At 38.4% G+C, this 19,891-nt stretch overlaps 1 protein-coding gene across 3 annotated transcripts in view; it reads left to right on the plus strand.

Annotated features, from left to right (window-relative positions):
- Positions 1 to 19,891, plus strand: part of MCCC1 (methylcrotonyl-CoA carboxylase subunit 1) — a 60,239-nt gene that overhangs the window by 22,598 nt on the left and 17,750 nt on the right. For 2 of the 3 annotated variants that reach the window (XM_055568946.1, XM_055568945.1), the window contains 9 exons: positions 693 to 814; positions 1,255 to 1,402; positions 1,491 to 1,612; positions 5,412 to 5,523; positions 8,585 to 8,666; positions 10,391 to 10,518; positions 13,351 to 13,534; positions 16,704 to 16,813; positions 18,255 to 18,471. In XM_055568946.1, coding sequence (XP_055424921.1) covers positions 693 to 814; positions 1,255 to 1,402; positions 1,491 to 1,612; positions 5,412 to 5,523; positions 8,585 to 8,666; positions 10,391 to 10,518; positions 13,351 to 13,534; positions 16,704 to 16,813; positions 18,255 to 18,471 — 1,225 coding nt within the window. The remainder of the gene's footprint in view (positions 1 to 692; positions 815 to 1,254; positions 1,403 to 1,490; positions 1,613 to 5,411; positions 5,524 to 8,584; positions 8,667 to 10,390; positions 10,519 to 13,350; positions 13,535 to 16,703; positions 16,814 to 18,254; positions 18,472 to 19,891) is intronic. The other variant, XM_055568947.1, reaches the window with a different exon arrangement.

Below are 19,891 nucleotides of genomic sequence, written 5' to 3' on the forward strand. Positions count from 1 at the left end.
CTGAAAGAATTTAAAGCAGGATACTTGTATACTAACATTCATAGCAGCATTATTCACAGAAACCAAAAGGTGAAAGCAGTCCGCATGTCTATCAACAGATGCATGGATGAACAAAATGTAGACTATAACTGCAGTGGACCATTATGCAGCCATAAAAAGGAATGATATTCTAATACTTGAAAATAGCATGCTAAATAAAATAAGCCAGAGACAAACAGACAAATATTGTTTGATTCCCTTTTATCAGGTACAGAAAAGATGGAAAATAAAATAGAGGTTATCAGGGAATGGGAAATTATTATTTAGTGGGTATAGAATTTGGGGGTTGATGAATGATGGTGATGGTTGCACAACATTGTGAGCATAATTAATGCCACTGAACTATACACTGAAAGTGGTTAAAATGGTAAATTTGATATATTACCACAATAAAAAGAAATACTGGTTTTTCTGTTTCAGGTAAGGCTTCAGAACTTTAGTATGAAAATTCAATTGTAAGTCAAATATGCTTCAATTAAAAAATATATTAGAAAAATAAAGTTCAGATGTCTCTTTGGAAACATATTCTGATAGAGACCATATGTACCTATCAACAGCGTAGGGAGAGGCCTCCCCAGAGGGAGATGCCTTCACCCGTATCACAGTCTGCCAGGGGAGCGCTAAAAGCTTATCTATTCATTTCTCCCTTCTAGGCTATCCATCCAGGATATGGCTTTCTCTCAGAAAACGTGGAATTCGCCGAACTGTGTAAGCAAGAAGGAATTATTTTTGTAGGTCCTCCTTCATCAGCAATTAGAGACATGGGTATAAAGAGGTATGAGTTTATATCTTTTAAATACGGCCATAAGAAGGTTAATTGAAATGGTTTATTTTACCTACAATAGACCTAGGTAATAGGTTAATATATCTTTATGTCATCATAGGCATAGCTTATGTATATGCTACTACAATGCATTACAGAAAATATTCAAGTATCAAGTATAATAATTTGTGTTGGTAATCAATATGTTGATCAGTTTTTGGGGATTAAAAAACAGGATGGAATGAACTACCATATGAAAACTGGATTGAGAAAACTAGTAGATATTTTAACAATTGTATTAATATTAGTTGTCTCAGACTATAGTCCTTTCTTTCCTATGGAGTGTTTTCTTTTTAAAGTTCCATTGTATTTTATAGACTCGGCAGTATTTGTGTTTTTCTTGTATGAAATAATTCATAGCTTTGGGGCATATTGATTTTTTTGTTCTAAAGCACATCCAAATCCATCATGGCTGCTGCTGGAGTGCCTGTCGTGGAGGGTTATCACGGGGAGGACCAGTCAGACCAATGCCTGAAAGAGCACGCTAGGACAATCGGTTACCCCGTCATGATTAAAGCCGTCCGTGGCGGAGGAGGAAAAGTAAGGTTGTGCATGCTTGTATTTTCTGTTTTGGACTAGTCTAAGTTGTTTTACTTATGCTGTAGACATAACTATCTTTCCATCTTAGGGTATGAGGATCGTTAGATCTGAAAAAGAATTTCAAGAGCAGTTAGAATCAGCACGGAGGGAAGCTAAGAAGTCTTTCAATGATGATGCCATGCTGATTGAGAAGTTTGTGGACACACCAAGGTAGCTTCAGCTCTTTTATTCTGACTCAAATTTTAAAATTAAGTTAGAAATGCAAGCACATTATGTAAAATAGAAAGTTCCAAGAGTACGTGAGTACATTAAGTTCCTCAGTCCCACTCGACCTATATTAAGGTATGCATTCCTCCAGGCATTTTCTACATGAATAGAAACATTTATACATAGACACACAGAATACAAGATACATACAGAAGAACAGTAAACAGAACCTTAGTAATATATGCTAGTATTATATGGTAGACATCTTTCTTTGTCAGTAAATATAGATATACCTCATTATTTTTATTGGATGTTTATTGGTTCCATGATAAAGATGTAGCATTAATTCATTCATTGCATTTCTTGTTGATGGAATTTAGTCTTTTCAAAGTAAAATTCTTGTAAGAAGTTAAGCTTTATATTACAGAACTATGTAAGCATCATCTGAGATGTTCAGAAAATGGAAATAGTTACCCAACTTGAATTGTAATTATAAGTGATATGTTAACAAATAATCCTAATAACTTACCCTTATTTTGCACTTAACCGTGTGCCAGAGTTTAAGTATTTTACATATACTAAGTAGTAATCTAAGTATACTTCTAAGACTCTTTGCAACCCTGTGGACTGTAGCCTGCCAGGCTCCTCTGTCCATGGGGATTCTCCAGGCAAGAATACTGGAGTGGGTTGCCATTCCCTTTTCCAGAGGATCTTCCCAAGCCAGGGTTCAAACCCGGGTCTCCTGCATTGCAGGCAGATCCTTTACCACTGAGCCACCAGGGAAACAAGTAGTAATCTTGCTGTCCTTCCATTTGTAATCTAATCCCTGCAACAGTCCCATTAGGCAGGCCCTGTTCTCTTTTTTTGAGGTGAATATACTGAGCAGCAGAGTGGTCAGCTGAATTGCCTGAGGTCTCCCAATTAGGAATTGGTGAAGCTGAGATTTGAACCCAGGCCATTCGACTCTGGAATTCACACTCCCAGTGACCACACTAAATTGCTTCTCTGGGCACCACTATAGCAAATACCATGTGCATTTCTAATTTATTTTATTAGAAATTTTATTTTCATGTGTATTGCTTAAAATAAGATACTGATTGTAAAAGCTTCTTGTTTCATAGATTTTGTGTTAAATATACACACACACACATATACAAACCTGTAAGTCAAAAGTGACTTTATCAAGAATAATTCATTTTGTAACAATAACCAGAGAGAGATTTACCTTGAAGATGATGAGCTAAAGCTTCAGTCCCTTCTCTTGTATGGACATCTTTGAAGATTCTGTACCTATTTTTTGTACTTTTCTTAAAGTAGGCTCCCAAATTGTTTTTGTTTAAAGCCTTACAAAATTTAGAATTGTCCCAGACCATGGCACAGTAAATTATATTCATTTAGAATGTGACAGTTTAAAAAAAGTCAGTCTCAAAATATTTTCTTCATGATAGGCATCAGGAAAAGTAATATGAATACATTACAAACTTGAAAAATACAAGAGATGGAAAACAAAATCATTATAAGTATTAGCATTTCTACATATTTGTCTTCTGTATTTTCTAGTAATAACATTTCAATATCATGATAATCAAACTATTTTGTATTCTGCTAAATAATTATCTGTTGAATTAAGGGAGGGCCAGAAGAATGTGGTGCCAATAACTGAGAAAAGTAGAAATCAAAATGTATTATATATCTGATTAGAACTATTGAGCTTTTATTTGAAAGGTTGGGATAGGTAACAGTCTTCAAAGTGTACTATTTTATCTAAAAACAAAATCAGACTCCTTTCTCACTTTGTATTCAGTATATATTCTAGATGGATTAAAAGTGTAAATAGGAAAATAAAAACTTTAGAACTCTTAGAAAATATCAAGGCATTCCTACTAGAAACCAGCTACATCGTGTATCTAGCCAGACCCCGGCAATGCCTGCATTGGAGTGGCTGGGATTTGATGCACTTCCTGGTTCTCAGACACAGTGCTCCAGAATCTCTGCGTTAGATAAAACAACACAGAAAACGATCATCAGAAAAAGGGAAGTAACAAGAGTGATTTGACAACTGTAGGAATCCTAACAGAACACAGATCCTCAGAGGGAAGAGCCAAGGGAAAATGTTTCCAATTTCTGAGAAGTCAGAAAAGAGCTGTTCTGTGCTCGTGGTGTGGCCTCAAGTGTTCCTTTCAGAACTTGGAGTTCCTGCTCTAGTGTCTCCTTTCCTGGGACAGCTAAAGGATAAGGGGGAGTCAGTGGATGTGGTAAAGTCAGGGACTTGGATCTCTATAAGAAAGGAAGAATTCTAGGGGGAAAATAGAATCTCTTGGGCTTTTGATTCTTAATTGATCTCACAGATGAGTTTATTCAAAATAAGGATAGCAAGAATGAGTTTGGTGTTGGTAGCTTACGAATAAATAAAAACAGGAAAGATCAAGGAGGCAAATCCAAAAGGAAGAAATCAGCTCCTATTATTTTGTCAAGAGAATATGTTGGACAAATTGGGACATTTTTAAATAGAACATTCAGTAGAAGTGATACATCAAGAAAAAAAATAATCTTCCAAGTGGTTTAATGAAGTGTTTCATGAGGTGAACAAAAAGGAACACAAATGAGCCATTGTGCTGAAATAGGACATCGTAAGACTTCCTGGATTTTTAAAAAATTTCTTGTATGTTTGATACTTTTTATTCTAAAAACTCAACCGAGTGCTTCCCTGGTGGCTCAGTGGTAAAGAATTCAATTGCCAGTACAGAAGACGCAAGTTTGATCCTTGAATCAGGAAGATCCCCTGGAGTAGGAAATGCGTACCCACTCCAGTATTCTTGCCTGGGAAATCTCATGGACAGAAGAGCTTGGCAGGCTGGAAGAGAGTGAGACACAATTTAGCAACTAAATAATGAAAATTCAACTGAAAAATAATTTCTGTATTACAGTGGTGAATGTGTGAGATGAACTACAGTGTGAACGTATCAAAATGAATCTCCTGGGAAGGATGCTTTCATGTTCACCAAATGGTCTGGGTTACCCTTCTTTTTTTTAAATGTTAGGTGCATTTACTCTTAATATGATTTCTGATAATTATACTATGTTACACTCAACATTCAGAGAAGGTGATGGCACCCCACTCCAGTACTCTTCTTGCCTGGAAAATCCCATGGACGGAGGAGCCTGGTAGGCTGCAGTCCATGGGGTCGCTGAGAGTTGGACACGACTGAGCGACTTCCCTTTCACTTTTCACTTTCCTGCATTGGAGAAGGAAATGGCAACTCACTCCAGTGTTCTTGCCTGGAGAATCCCAGGGACGGGGGAGCCTGGTGGGCTGCCGTCTACAGGGTCGAGCAGAGTTGGGCACGGCTGAAGCGACTTAGCAGCAGCAGCAACACTCAACATTAAAGTGCCTTTTTTTGTTTTTTGATTTAATATTAATATGTTCTAAAAAACTAATGATCCATGTAAATTTATTCCCTAACCTTTCTATGGATAAGCCTTTGTAATTTTCAGTCTGCCTTAGTTTAAAATCTGACTATAAGAGTTGCTTTTTAAAAATCCTCCAATCATTAAAAAAAATGTTGTCACTGACTTTTTGAGAATACATGACATGCGGTTATAATTTGTAATTTTGATATAGTCAGATTTATCAGTCTTTCCCTTGTCAGCTTGTATTTGCTACTTGCTCCTACTGTGAGGTCATAGATATGGTCTCCAGTGTTTTCTGAGTTTTCTTATTTCTCACTCATTCCATGTATATAATTTTTTTTCTTGAATGTTTAACCTACAAATGGAGACTTTTCATTGGGTTTTTAAATAGGCATGTAGAAGTGCAGGTGTTTGGTGACCACCATGGCAATGCCGTGTACTTGTTTGAAAGAGACTGTAGTGTACAGAGAAGACATCAGAAGATCATTGAAGAGGCCCCAGGGGTAAGGATCTTGTAAAGAAATTTGTCAGCTTTTCTATATTGTAAACCCCAGACTTTCATGTCAGAAGTCTGTGAAGCTAGTGTCTCCCCCAAAGTGCTGCTGAACAGCCACTCTCCAGTAGTAGTAATCCGATTTCACTGTGGTGCTGGGGGTGAGGAGCAGGTTGGTGTTCAGAGGGCACACTAGGACTTGGATCCTTCTGGATAGTGTCTAGAAAAGCTGCTCTGATCCACTTTGGACCTGACTTACAGTGAACAACTACTGTTTCCATGCAGATTTTAAATTGTAATTAACTAGCATGTTTGACAGAGAAGGCAATGGCACCCCACTCCAGTACTCCTGCCTGGAAAACCCCATGGACGGAGGAGCCTGGTAGGCTGCAGTCCATGAGGTCCCTAAGAGTCGGACACCACTGAGCAACTTCACTTTGACTTTTCACTTTCATACATTGGAGAAGAAAATGGCAACCCATTCCAGTGTTCTTGCCTGGAGAATCCCAGGGACGGGGGAGCCTGGTGGGCTGCCATCTGTGGGGTTGCACAGAGTCGGACATGACTGAAGCAACTTAGCAGCAGCAGCAGCATGTTTGAGGTCTTGTTAATTGAATGTATTCTTTCTGAAGAAGACTCCTTAACTGCTACTTCAGATGTTCCTAAATACACTAATGGTATTCCCAACTTTAAGGTTTTATTGTATAGGAGAGCTATTTGCTCTTATTTGGCAACTTTGCCCCTTTAGAATTGTTTACATCTCTTTAAGACCACCTCTTGATTGGCTCAGCTTGTTTTCTGGGTCATGGCCTACTCCTAGAATTACCTATTTTGGGATTTACATTTCTTTGCAACCTGCTACTGCTATAGGCCTCTTTTGTGTCCAAAGTTATATATGAGTTTTTTAAAATATGTATTTCTAAAAGATCATGGATCTAAAGTTTCTGGTTAATCAGTTTGTTATTCTCATACTATATTCAGACTTTAATTTCTGTTGCAGAATATATTATACTGTTTCAAGTTGTTGTTCAGTCACTAAGTCATGTCTGACTCTTTGAGACCCTATGAACTGCTGCACACCAGGCTTCCCTGTCCTTTACTATCTTCCAGAGTTTGCTCAAACTCATGTCCTTTTGAGTTGGTGATGCCATCCAACCACCTCATCCTCTATCATCTCCTTCTCCTCTGGCCTTTAATCTTTCCCATCATTGGGGTCTTTTCCAGTGAGTCCACTCTTTGTATCAGGTGGCTGAAGTATTGGAGCTTCAGCATCAGTCCTTCCAATGAATATTCAGTGTTGGTTATCTTTAGGATTGACTGGTTTGATCTTCTTGCAGTCCAAGGGACTCTCAAGAGTCTTCTCCAGCATCACAATTTGAAAGCATCAATTCTTTGGCACTTAGCCTTCTTTATGGTCCAAATTTCACATCCTTACATGACTACTAGAAAAACCATAGTTTTGGCTATATGGACCTTTGTCAGCCAAGTAACATCTCTGCTTTTTAATATGCTAAGTTTGTCCTTTCCTTCCAAGGAGCAAGCATCTTTTAATTTCATGGCTGCAGTCACCGTCTGCAGTGATTTTAGAGCCCCCCAAAATAAGATCTGTCACGGCTTCCGCTTTTCCCCTTTTATTTACCATGAAGTGATGGGACTTGATGCCATGATCTTAGTTTTTTGAATGTTGAATTTTAAGTCAGCTTTTTCACTATCCTCTTTCACCCTTATCAAAAGGCTCTTTAGTTCTTCTTCATTTTCTGCTGTTAGAGTGATATCATCTGCAAGTCTGAGATTGTTAATAATTCTCCTGATAATCTTGATTCCAGTTTGTGATTCATCCAGCCTGGCATTTCACACAATGTAGTCTGCATATAAATTAAGTAAACAGGGTGACAATATACAGCCTTGATGTACTCCTTTCCCAATTTGGAACCAGTCTGTTGTTCCATGTCTGGTTCTAACTGTTGCTTCTTGACCTTCATACGCATTGCTCAGGAGGCAGGTAAGGTGGTCTGGTATTCCCATCTGTTGAAGAATTTTCCACAGTTTGTTGTGATCCATACAGTCAAAGGCTTTAGAGTAATCAATGAAGCAGAAATAGATGTTTTTCTGGAATTCTCTTGCTTTTTCTATTACTCAATGAATGTTGGCAATTTGATCTCTGGTTCCTCTACCTTTTCTAAATCCAACTTGTAAATCTGGAAGTTCTCAGTTCACGTACTGCTGAAGCCTAGCTGAAGGATTTTGAGCATAACATTATTAGCATGTGAAATGAGCACAACTGTCTGAAGTAAATGTCAACAATTTCAATAAATGCTTATTTTCAAGCAGTGATTGCATAAATAAAAATCTGTTGAGCACCACTGAACAATGTTAAAAAGTTTTGCCTACTTTTGATATACATTTCTCTTTATGAACCTTTTTTTTTTTTTTTTTTTTTTGGCTGTGCCATGCAGGATCTCAGTTCCCCAACCAGGGATTGAACCCATACCTCCTGAAGTGGAAGTGCAGAGTCTTAACCACTGACTACCAGGGAAGTCCTTGAACATTTCTTATTAACTTGCAATCTCAAGGTTTACCTGTATTCCAAAGTAATTTGGGGGCATATGACCCATATTGTTTTATTTATCTTGAAACAAAAAGAGATTGTTCAAAGTTTTAGTATTGATACAAGTAATTTTAAGTGAACACATGGTCATGAAGGTTGTTTTGGTGAATTCCCTGGTGGTCTAGTAGTTAGGACTTTGTACTTTCACTTCCATGGGCCCAGGTTCTATCTCTGGTCAGAGAGCTAAGATCGCACAAGCCAAAAAGTGCAGCCAAAAAGAAAAGATGGTTATTTTGTAGGTACTAAGTAGTATCTGCAATTCATAGAAATTACTAATAGAATACTTTGGTATACAGACAGTTGAACTGTGGTATAAGACAGTATTTCATGATGAAATAGATATTTATCCTTATTTTCTCTTTAATGTAGTATTTGAAACATAAAAATGTAACATTGAATCTTAATGGAAACCTCTAGTAGAACAAAGCACTAATGGAAATTTATTTCAAATATTTTTTCATAGCCTGGTATTAAACCTGAAGTAAGAAAAAAGCTCGGAGAAGCTGCAGTCAGAGCTGCTAAAGCTGTAAATTATGTTGGTGCAGGTATGTTAAGATTTGCTTCTAATAGAGGGGGAGGAAAAATTATTTGTGTTTTGAAAGGCAAATGAAATATATAGTTTTTAAATCACTGACTTTCAAACTTTTGACTATATCCACATTAAGAAATACATTTTACATTTGGATCCAGTATGTGAACGTAAATGTTGGTTTATATACATGTATATTTGGGGGAAAAATCATTTAAACAGTACTTAGCCTAATTATATGTAATGCTATCTGATATTTTCTACCCTATTTTAAAATAAAATCATTAAAATGAAATTTTTGCATTTTTTAAAATTAGTAAACTTTAGTTTTTTTTTAGAGCAGTTTTAGGTTCAGAGAAAAATTGAGCAGCCTGTTCAGAGTTCCCATCCCCCTGTCCCCCTACACACACAGCTTCCTCCTCTAGCAATATCCTGTACCAGAACAGTGCTTTTGTTACAACTGATGATCCTGCGTATACACATCTTTATCACCCAGGGCCCATAGTTTACAGTTTGGGTTCACTCTTGATGTACATTCTGTGACTTTGGAGAAATAGATAATGACTTGCATACCACATTTATCCACCACTGTAGCATCTTACAGAATAGTTTCAGTGCCCTAAATAGACTCTTCAGTCTTCCCTGTCTCCAGTCCCTGACAATCACTGATTGTTTTATTGCCTCCATAGTTTTGTCTTTTCCAGAATGAATCATATAGTACATAGCCTTTCCACATTGTTCAGATTGGCTTCTTTCACTTAGTAATATATATTTAAGTTTCCTCCATATGTTTTCATGGCTTGATAGCTCATTTCTGAATTATAAATAAAGCTACTATAAACAGCTATGTACAGGGTTTTGTGTGGACATAGTTTCAGTTCATCTGGGCAAATACTAAGAAGTATGATTGCTAGATCACAGGGTAAGAGTATGTTTGATTTTGTAAGAAACTACCAAACTGTTCAAAAGTGGCTGTGCCATGTTGCATTTATACCAGCTTGTGTGAGAGTGTCTTGTCCTGCATCCTTACCAGCATTTGGTGGTGTCAGTGTTCCAGGTTATGGCCATTCTGATAGGTGTGTATCTCAGTGTTTTAATTTGCATTTCCCTGATAACGTATGTGACAAGTTGGGAAGAACTGACATTTTGATAATGTTGAGTCTTCCTACCCATGAACATTTCTCCATTTATTTAGTTCTTCTCAATAAATGTTTTAAATGTTTAAAATAATAAAACAAAGGAAAATTTCTATTAAAAAAAAAAGAAGACATTAACATAATGTTTAGTTACTGAGTAATCTCCTGGTGGGTCACTAGAAGGAGGACTTTTTTAAAGACACTTCCAAAGCCCACAGTCAAGAAAAAAAAAAATGTTGTGTTTTTCTCCACGAAGTTAGAGTGAGATGGGATGTCAGAGTGTGAGGTTTCTAGGGACTTGGTGCACAGAAGCAGTAATGGTCCGGTCATGTTCTCACTGCTATGACAGCTGAGACTGATTCATAACTTGGGCTTGCCATTTGCTCAAACCCCAAATATACTTTTCTATTGTTAAATTTCATGTGGCTCCCTAGTTTTGAGAATCATTTGCTGCTGGAAAATGTGAGATGTTTTCTTCATGAAAAGCAAACTGTTTACCATTCAGTGAAGGTAGGCATAAAACTTGATATGATCTTTTGTGAAAGATTTTGATTCCTATTGACTAAATGCTGTTGAAATGTGACCACTGTATTTTATATTTTAGGAACCGTGGAGTTTATCATGGACTCAAAACACAATTTCTACTTTATGGAGATGAATACAAGGCTGCAAGTGGAACATCCTGTCACCGAGATGATCACAGGAACTGACTTGGTGGAATGGCAACTTAGGGTGGGAGTATTTTTTCTGTTAAAGATCAGTGTTGAGAATATGTTCCCTTCTGGACTCTTAAAAGAAGGTGTCACTTTGGATAAGGGTTCAATTCTTTGTGGTTGTCATGAGTAAAGGAAAATGGGAAGTTAATGGTGACGTTACATTTGATGCACTTTATGGACTCATATTTCTAATCTGTCACTTACCATCTTTCCCCCTTAGACCTGGGGCAGCCAACAGGTAAGCTGCTGTCACTGAGGCTTGCTTGTGACCACATTGTCTCAACGCAAAGCCTTGTCTTCTACCCGAGGCCACATTATTCAGGACCAGGCTGTCATTAGAGTTTAGAGGCAGGATAGATGCTTGCCAAGGTGAACTAAGCTAAGGAAGAATTGAGAATGAAGAGCTAAAGGAACAGTTCAGATTTACAGAGTGGTCTCTGCAAGTTCTGACACTCTATTGATGGGCCATAAAGGGATGAGTGTGGCCATTTAGAATAAATGTCTAAAAAATGTCAAAGCACTTTGACATTGCTATGACACATCTACTGTATTCTGCTCAACTATTGCATCTACGGCTTCTACTCACAGGCCTAAATCAGAGTTTTACAAAGCTTATTGCTTCAAATATTAATGATAATAACTTACACTGTTTTGTTCTCTTTATTAAAAACAGTAGATTTTTACAGTCTATTTTTTAATATAATAATGTTTTTAAGTAGTATGAATGTTCTTAATCTCTGTAGAATTATTTGTTCTCTGTATATCCTGAATCTAGAATATTTTTTCAGTGTTGTGATGCTAAAGTTTTGATTATTTTGATAATTTTATCTTTGCAAAATTTCTGTGGACAATAATATAACATTCCTTTTGCTGGTTCTTTGGGGATGATTGGTGGTTTTAATTGAGCCATAAGATTCTTCTGGGCTCTATAGCCTTAGGAGCTACACATCAGGCTAGTAAGTGTTAGTAAGTGCCAGGAAAACTGTGTTGGGTTTAGAAACTTTTGGAAAGAGTGCTTATGTTTCCAGAATTCAAGGAAAATAATTTTTCTTGAGTAGTAACCAGGAGAGTTCAGGATTTTTAAATCATGAAGGAGTAAGTGTTTCTAAGAATGAAGGAAAAGAAAGCTTTTGGATATGAGGGGGAACCAGCAGGCATTTATTTCTCCAAGTCGAGAAACTGTAAGAGCTCTAGAAAGAGAAATAGGCTTTTATTATCTGGGGAAGGTTTCTAGAGCTTAGGGATGCCACTGGACCTTACTTATGCTGTTCAAGACACGGGAATCTGGCTTCCAAGCAGAGGTAAAACAATGGGTCTCACCATGTGGTGAATCAAGAGTTCAAGCTCCAGGACCTCTCTCTCAAGTCACTAGCTTCCTGGAGTGAGTGTGCAGTGATGTGAGCACCCTGGCTGCAGGCTCAGATGGTTAGCAGTGTTAGGAGAGGCTGGTGAAATGTCCAAGGTCCAAGGGGTTCAAGGTCCAACTGTCCAAGGGATTTCAAAGAGTCAATGTCTAAGCCTGAGTGAACTCAGATGGTATAGATTTCCAAGTATTCAGAAACATGGTTGGGCCAGTCTCTTCTGGGTCCAGATAGAAGCCAACTTCAGAGGGAAACAGATAAAGATAAGTCAGGTTGAAATTGAACTATATAGTCAGAAATAAAATCACATCTTAGAATATGAACATATAGTCGTTCTTTTCCTTTTTATGCTAAAACAAATAGAATCCTTACCAAAATATTACAGAGAATTTTATTATAAAGGATAGGAATGAAAAAATAAAAGCTAACACTTACCGAGTATTTACTGTATGCCAGGCTTTTTTCTCTGATGCATTAAGAGGTTACAGAAACTTACCCAGAATTGAGTATGCCCGAAACAGAAAAAGTATAGAGACAGAATTTGAACCCAGGCAGTAGGGCTGCAAAGTCTCTGATTCCAAACACTGTGCCTTAAAGGCATGCAGTTTAGTCCGCTTTCCTTTCATTTTCACTGTTGTAGTTCCTGATTTTTCTTATTTACAAATTTTGAGAGATGAAACCTTTGCTTGTTTTATACCTATCTAATACAGTGTGCAGCTGAGTTACTAGAGTTTTTCCCAATATCTTTTGCCATTTCAGTTTGTCATTTTCTCATCTTGGAGGAGAATTCAAGGGTAGAGTGAAGAGTGACAGTGTGCCCTCCAATAGCCTTTTCCAAATTATTCTAGTTGAAGAGAGAGATTTGTTGTATCGGTATATAAGAGCCAAAATAATAATAATTAGAGTAATGATTAACAATGCTGATTATCCTGTTTATAATCTGGTGTCCTGCAACATACATAAATAACAAAATTTAAAAACATCGTGTTCCCCTGCCTGTTTTGCTTGATCACTTGGTGGTGAAGACAACAAAGATGACAAATGCCATACTTTAGCCATAGCTGTGAATATAGTCCTGAACACCAGCTAACAATTTACTATAAGAAAAGATTGACATGGTAACTGAGTGCTAATATTTTAAGTGAAAACTGAGACTATCTTGCCAGTAAGAAATTTTAGTTTCCATTATATTGTTAAAGCACTGATACTGATATTTATAACTTAGTCATCAGTTTGCCTGTTTTCTCTATTTTAAAATTGTAGAGACTTCTTGTAATTAATGCAATATTTCCAGGCTGCATCTGTTTTTTAATCTATTTTTGCTTTTGCCTAATACCCAAGTGGGTGGACAAAATGAGAGTTTTTAATTGGCTTCATTATAAAGTCCAAATGTACATTTTACGTAGAAAAAGGCAAGACCATTTATACAGTCTCATAGCTGCTATCAGGTGGATTTTCATAATAAGCACATACTCTTCTTTTACCAGATTGCAGCAGGAGAGAAGATTCCTTTGAGCCAGGAAGAAATAACTCTGCGGGGTCATGCCTTTGAAGCTAGAATATATGCAGAAGATCCTAACAATAACTTCATGCCGGGGGCCGGATCACTAGTGCATCTCTCCACCCCTCGAGCAGACCTTACCACTAGGATTGAGACTGGAGTACGGCAAGGTAAAGTGAGATTAAAGGACAAAGTCTCGGTGGTTAAAGATTTTTGGTACATTGTTGGTTTTGGATAGGGTCTTTTCCTGTGTCTTGTGGATGTATCTAGGTTTTCAAAATAAAGGATTTCTTTGATTTCTCAGTAATCTTTTCCTTTTGGAATAGTCACTTTTAAAGAATAACTAGTATTGGGGCTTCCCTGGTGGTCCAGTGGCTAAGACTTTAAGCTCCCAGTGCAGGGGGCTGGGGTTCAATCCCTGGTTGGGGAACTAGATCCTGCATACTGCAACTAAGACCCCTTGCAGCCAATTATGAAGAATAAAATAAAAAATAAAAATAAAACAGATGGCTAAACATTTATTTTTTAAAAAAAAGAAGAACTAGTATTTTTAAGCAGTACTGCAGTCTTTTTTGAAATGCAGCAGCACTTAGTCAAACCTCAGCAACAAATATTTTCTGGTATTGTTTATATTTTTATTTTGCCTAGTTCCAAATACAATTTAAGGGGACTGATATCTGCCCAGCCCAAGGCACTCTACCTTCAAGGTACTAAAAGTCAAACTGAAAAATTAATAAACTTAGTGCAAGCTAAGCAGTAATTTTAAAAAGTTAAAAAATAACAATGGAAGAGCTAGTACAGTTCACATATGATTAATAACCACGGTCATAACAGTTATTTAGGACTTACTATGTACAGGTACTGTTCTAGGGGTTTTTCCTCCAGGGGCTCCTTTACTACCCTATGATCACCTCCATCTTCCAGATGGGGAAACAAGGGCGCAGAGAAGTGACTTCTCCAAGGTCACCATTGGAGCCAAGATGTAGGCATTCTGGCGGGCATTCTGGCTCCAGGTCTATGATCTGAGCCACCACCATCTATTGCCACCTTAACTTTAGTTGCCAGAGAAGTTATACAGATGGTGAGTGATAAAATATAGAAATTCTCAGGAATAGCAGGTTATGTTAGGCTGGTGTAATCGGGACATGTTTTTAAGAGGAAGTCGGGAGTGAATTTGAATAGGCAGATTTAAAAGCACACAGAAAAGTGAAGAAAAGAGGATTTAACAAAAGGTATGTTTGAAGAACTGAGAGAATATGTGGCTGGAGAAAAGGATTTAGGGTGGTGAGTAATTAGAGTTGTGGCTGGAGATATGAAATAAGAGCAAATTGTATAGGGTCTAGAAAGCCAAAACGAGGAATTCGGACTTCTAAACAATAAATTGCAGGTGATACCACTCTAATGGCAGAAAGTGGATAGGAAACTAAAGAGCCTCTTGATGAGGGTGAAAACAGAGAATGAAAAAAAATGGCTTAAAACTCAACATTCAAAAAACAGTCAAAAAACATTTAAACATTCAAAAAACAAAGATCATGTCATCTGGTCCCATCACTTTATGGCAAATAGATGGGGGAAAAAATGGAAACAGTGGCAGAGTTTGTTTTGGGGGGGCTCCAAAATCACTGTAGATGGTGACTGTAGCCATGAAATTTAAAGATGCTTGCTCTTTGGAAGAAAAGCTATGATAAATCTAGACAGCATATTAAAAAGCAGAGATCACTTTTCTGACAAAAGTCCATATTAGTCAAAGCTGTGGTTTTTCCAGTACTCATGTATGGATGTCAGATTTGGACCGTAAAGAAGGCTGAGTACCGAAGAATTGATGCTTTCAAATTGTGGTGGAGAAGACCCTTGAGAGTCCTTTGGACAGCGAGAAGATCAAACCAATCAATCCTAAAGGAAATCAACCCTTAATATTCATTGGAAGGACTGATGCTGAAGCTGCAATACTTTGGGTACCTAATGTGAGGAGCTGACTCATTGGAAAAGACCGTGATACTGGGAAAGATTGAGGGCAGGAGGAGAAAAGGGTGTCAGAGGATGAGATTGTTGGATGGCATCACCAACTCAATGGACATGAGTGTGAGCAAACTCCAGGAGATAGTGAAGGACAGGGAAGCCTGGAATGCTGCAGTCCATGGGGTTGCAGAGTCAGATATGACTTAGTGACTGAACAATAACTACAACAATAAACTGGCAGCATTTTGAGAGCTCTGGATAACCTACAGCAAGTTTGGTAGTCAGTAAATTTTTTAGCATATCAGTGAAACTTCATAGAGAGAAGAGGGGATTTGCAATAGGAAAGAAAAGGAATTTAAGGCAAGCAAAACTTGCAGTATAGTTTAATAAAAGTGCTCAAAGGATAACAGATATAATTCTCAGACAGACTCCCCGATTTATCCTGGCCCTGGGAAGGATAATTAGTACAGGAAGCTTTCCCCAACCCTCTTTTGTGTCCCCTTGTGTATTCCTTGGGATTCCCCCTTTATATCATCTCATGATGATCTTTTGCTCCTTGTCTAATTTCTCCATTAGACTAGGAGTCGTACAAGAGGGACTAGGTCTTCTACGTTATATTTGCAGGACTTTGTTCAAGCTGAGGCCTAGAAGGTGTTCGGTATGTGTTGGTGGATGGATGGATGGGTGGATAAGGGAGTGTAATCTAACCTCTTGATTGTATAGATGAAGACTATGGGGTTCAGAGGGGTCAAGTGATCTGCCAAAGTCACAAAAACATCTTTGAACAATATTCTTTGTAATATACCTCATCTTTTTGACTTGATTTCTAACCAAGTGATTTGGTTTTTGACTTGATTTCTAACCAGTGAGATGTGCATAGTTCAGTTTCTTGGTCTCTGAGACTCTGACACAGCTGCTGTTTATTAGCTCTGCCAGGTATGGCAATTTGGCACTTGATTGTCATTCCTCCCAGCAACCATATAGAATAGAGGAATTATTTTCTTTATTTTTCTGATGAGGAAACTGAGGGGGTGGAGGCAAGGAAACAAGGACAGAAGTGATTGTGATATGAGGGTTTTCACTGACTTCCAAAACAAGAAGGGAAAAGAAGATTCAGAAGAAGTTAGGATGGGGCAAGCCAGCCTGTGTGTCATTGGATGACTCTTTTGGGGCATGGTGCTCTTGATTAGCCATACCCTCCTTCAACTTCTGTTTTTAAATCCCTTTGAGCCTCAGTTCCTCGTGAATAAAGTGATGGTACTGATATCCGTCGTGAGAATAAAGTGTGAAATGTACAGAAAGCCCCAGGAAAATGTCTTGCTTGTCATATTTTCTCTCTTTTAAGTTATAACTTTGGTTTCTGTGGTTTTTCAACTTCAGGAGATGAAGTTTCAATGTATTATGACCCCATGATTGCAAAGCTGGTTGTGTGGGCTGCTGATCGCCAGGCAGCCTTGACGAAACTTAAGTACAACCTTCGACAGTACAATGTGAGTGAGCTGGAGCCGTGTTAGTGACCGTGGTGATCTCTGGATCTCTACAGCCAAGCGTGTCCATTACGACTGGTCGACCTTTGTCCTTGTCAACTTATTTCTACCAATTTCCCATATGTCACAACAAAATTATTTCACATGGGAGTATTTCCCATGGGTCAGAATAGAGTTTGAAGACTTCCTCATTTCAGCTAGAAAGGAAAGATTGCAGGACTAAAACTATTAGCATCAGTGTTAACCTCAGTGGGATCCAATGTGAAATTTCTATTCAACCTGTAGATGAGGCCAGCAACGCAAGTGTGGCCAATCCTCTGATGTTATTTTCTGCCAAGGAAAATAATTATGTTCAGTTTTATCCATTTGAAAGAGTTCGTTGCTTTTCTGTAGCTATACATTTCCTTGGTGCAGTAAGCCCCATACCATGCTGATTTAGTATCATAGAAGGATTTCTTATTAACCCATGATATTCAAGTTACTTTATTTTGTGAATTTGATCAAACCTCCAATTTCTGTGGCTCCACCCATACCAGCCTCCTTGTGACTCCTTTGACACAACCAGCATGGAGCCACATGTTCCCTTTCTCCCTTCAGAATTTTCTTGCCCCATGTGATTCCCTCCTCACTGCCCTCTGCCCGGCTCACCATGATCCTTAGAGTCCTTCCCAGGCCTCCCCACAGGACCCTTTGCTGCTGTCTGTTCCTTTAGCCAGCCTTATTTTTTTTTATATCATCTGACATTATAGTAGATATTTATAGACATTGTTATTTGTCCCTTGATGTAAGCTTTGTGATGGCAAGGACTTTGTTTTGTTCCTCACTGTGTCCCCAGTACTGGGGTCAGAGCCTGGCACCTAAAAGGCTCTCAGTAAATGGCTATTAAATAAATGGATGAATGAGAAAATGAATGAATGAACCTGAGAGCTCAGACAGCTGGTTTTGTCCTAATCCCATTTATTGGGTGGATTTGGGTTAATTCTATACCTTTTCTTATTTTTATATCAGTGTGTACAAGTTGAATTTTAATGTTCAGAGGAAGCTCTTTTCAGGCTGTATAATCCTACCCCTCCGCTGTGTAGCAATCCTATTCTGTCTGCAGTTTTCCTCGTTCATGGGAGTGTTCTGATAAGCAAGTCTTCAGTATCTTGCACATAAATCGCATTTCAGTTTCTTAATGTTTACTTGCTTTCCTAACCTGAGTCAATTAAACATCTCCACACCACCTTCCCAACACCATTTCCTACATCCTGTTTATCATAGTAAATTATAATGTGAAGTGCAAATGCATAGTAATGGTGAAATGAATTTGTTTTGTTTTTCCTGAGAGTTAGTCATGGTCGAAAATACTTAGTAGAAAGAAAGAGCTGATGCCATAGAAATGTTTTCCTGAGTATGTTGTTTTCCCCACTCACTGGGGACATGGACATTTTTTCCTCCCTAGATTGTTGGACTGCACACCAACATTGACTTCCTCCTTAGCCTGTCTGGCCACCCGGAATTTGAAGCTGGGAACGTGCACACTAATTTCATCCCTCAACACCGCAAAGAACTGTTGCCCGACCGGAAGACCACAGCCAAGGAGTTTTTATGTCAGGCAGCTCTGGCCCTCATCCTCAAGGAGAAAGCTGTGTCTGATGTCTTCAAAATTCAGACACAAGGTATGGAATATTTTTCTATTTCTTCTGCTTTGCAAAATTTTATGAATATCATTGAACATGCTTTTTTTTTTTTTTTTTTTTGGCCATGCTGCATGGCTAATGGGATCGCAATTCTCCAGCCAGGGATTGAACCCAGGCCACAGCAGTGAAGGTCCAGAACCCTAATCACTAGGCAACCAGAAACTCCCAGTTTTCTTTCTTTTATTGCCACTCCTGCCTCCCTTTTCTTCCTTCAGTGACTGACACCATCCTCTGCTAAAGTGTTTCTTAGTATCAAGTCAAGAGCTTTACATAATATGCATGCACCCAACAGCATGCTTTAACCCATTCAGTGTAACTTAACCCATCACCTAAACAACATAGAGATGGACTTATTTTCAAGAAAACACCAATTCTCCCCACATCTCATGCTGATATGCCTTACAACTTCTTTTTGTTTTGTTTTTTCTAATTCACTTTTTATTTCCTTCCAACTTCTTTTATTCACCACTCCCTGCTTTGTTGTATCCTGCATACCGGCAGCAGCTTTCTTGGTCCTAGAGACAAGACAGTGCTGGAGATGCTCAGATTCCCTTAAATTACCCATAATTTATTGTTGAGTTATTCTTCTGCTCTCTCTTTTTAAAACATTTATTTATTTGGCTGAGTCAGGTTTTAGTTGTGGCACATGGTCTCTTTTGTTGTGCACGGACTCTCTAGTTGCGGCACACAGGCTCCAGAGTGTGTGGGCTCAGCGGTTGCTGCAGCTGGGCCTAGTTGCTCTGCGACGTGTGGGATCTTTGTTCCCTGACTAGGGGTCAAACTTGAGTATCTTGCGTTGCAAGGCAGATTCTGAACCACTAGACCACCAGGGAAGTCCCCTTCCTCACTTTTTCTATTCTGAGATCAAATTTCTGACTAGCTAGATACCTATTTCATCATATCATAGAATCTGAGTATATCATAGAATCTGGGATTATGACAGAGATGCATCCTGGCTGCCATATGTATGCATCCCTGCCTCAGCATTCCCACTGAGTTGTTGCCCAGCATCTTCCTAACACCTCAGGAAGCTGGAAATTCATGATGAAAATTCATTAGTCAATTACAGTTTCAGTCAATTCTCCATTAAGAAGTTCTTCCCACTTGGTTGAACAAAATCTGAGCTCTCCCACATTTGCTCCATAATATTTCCTCAGGCTACCTCTGATCTTTGAAGCAAACAGGAAAAAAACCCCTGAATCCATTTATCCCTTCATTATGATTAGGATTATTATATTATTATAGGATCCTATTATTGGGATCTTTAATTTCTAGATTCATTCAAGAAAGTGATATTAAGGGCTCCCCCCAGGCGCTTCCCTGGTGGCTCAGGCAGTAAAGCATCTGTCTACAATGTGGGAGACCTGGGTTCGTACCCTGGGTCGGGAAGATCCCCTGG

This window comes from Bubalus kerabau, chromosome 2, assembly GCF_029407905.1.
Source record: "Bubalus kerabau isolate K-KA32 ecotype Philippines breed swamp buffalo chromosome 2, PCC_UOA_SB_1v2, whole genome shotgun sequence".
In the NCBI taxonomy this organism is placed as follows: Eukaryota; Metazoa; Chordata; class Mammalia; order Artiodactyla; family Bovidae; genus Bubalus; species Bubalus kerabau.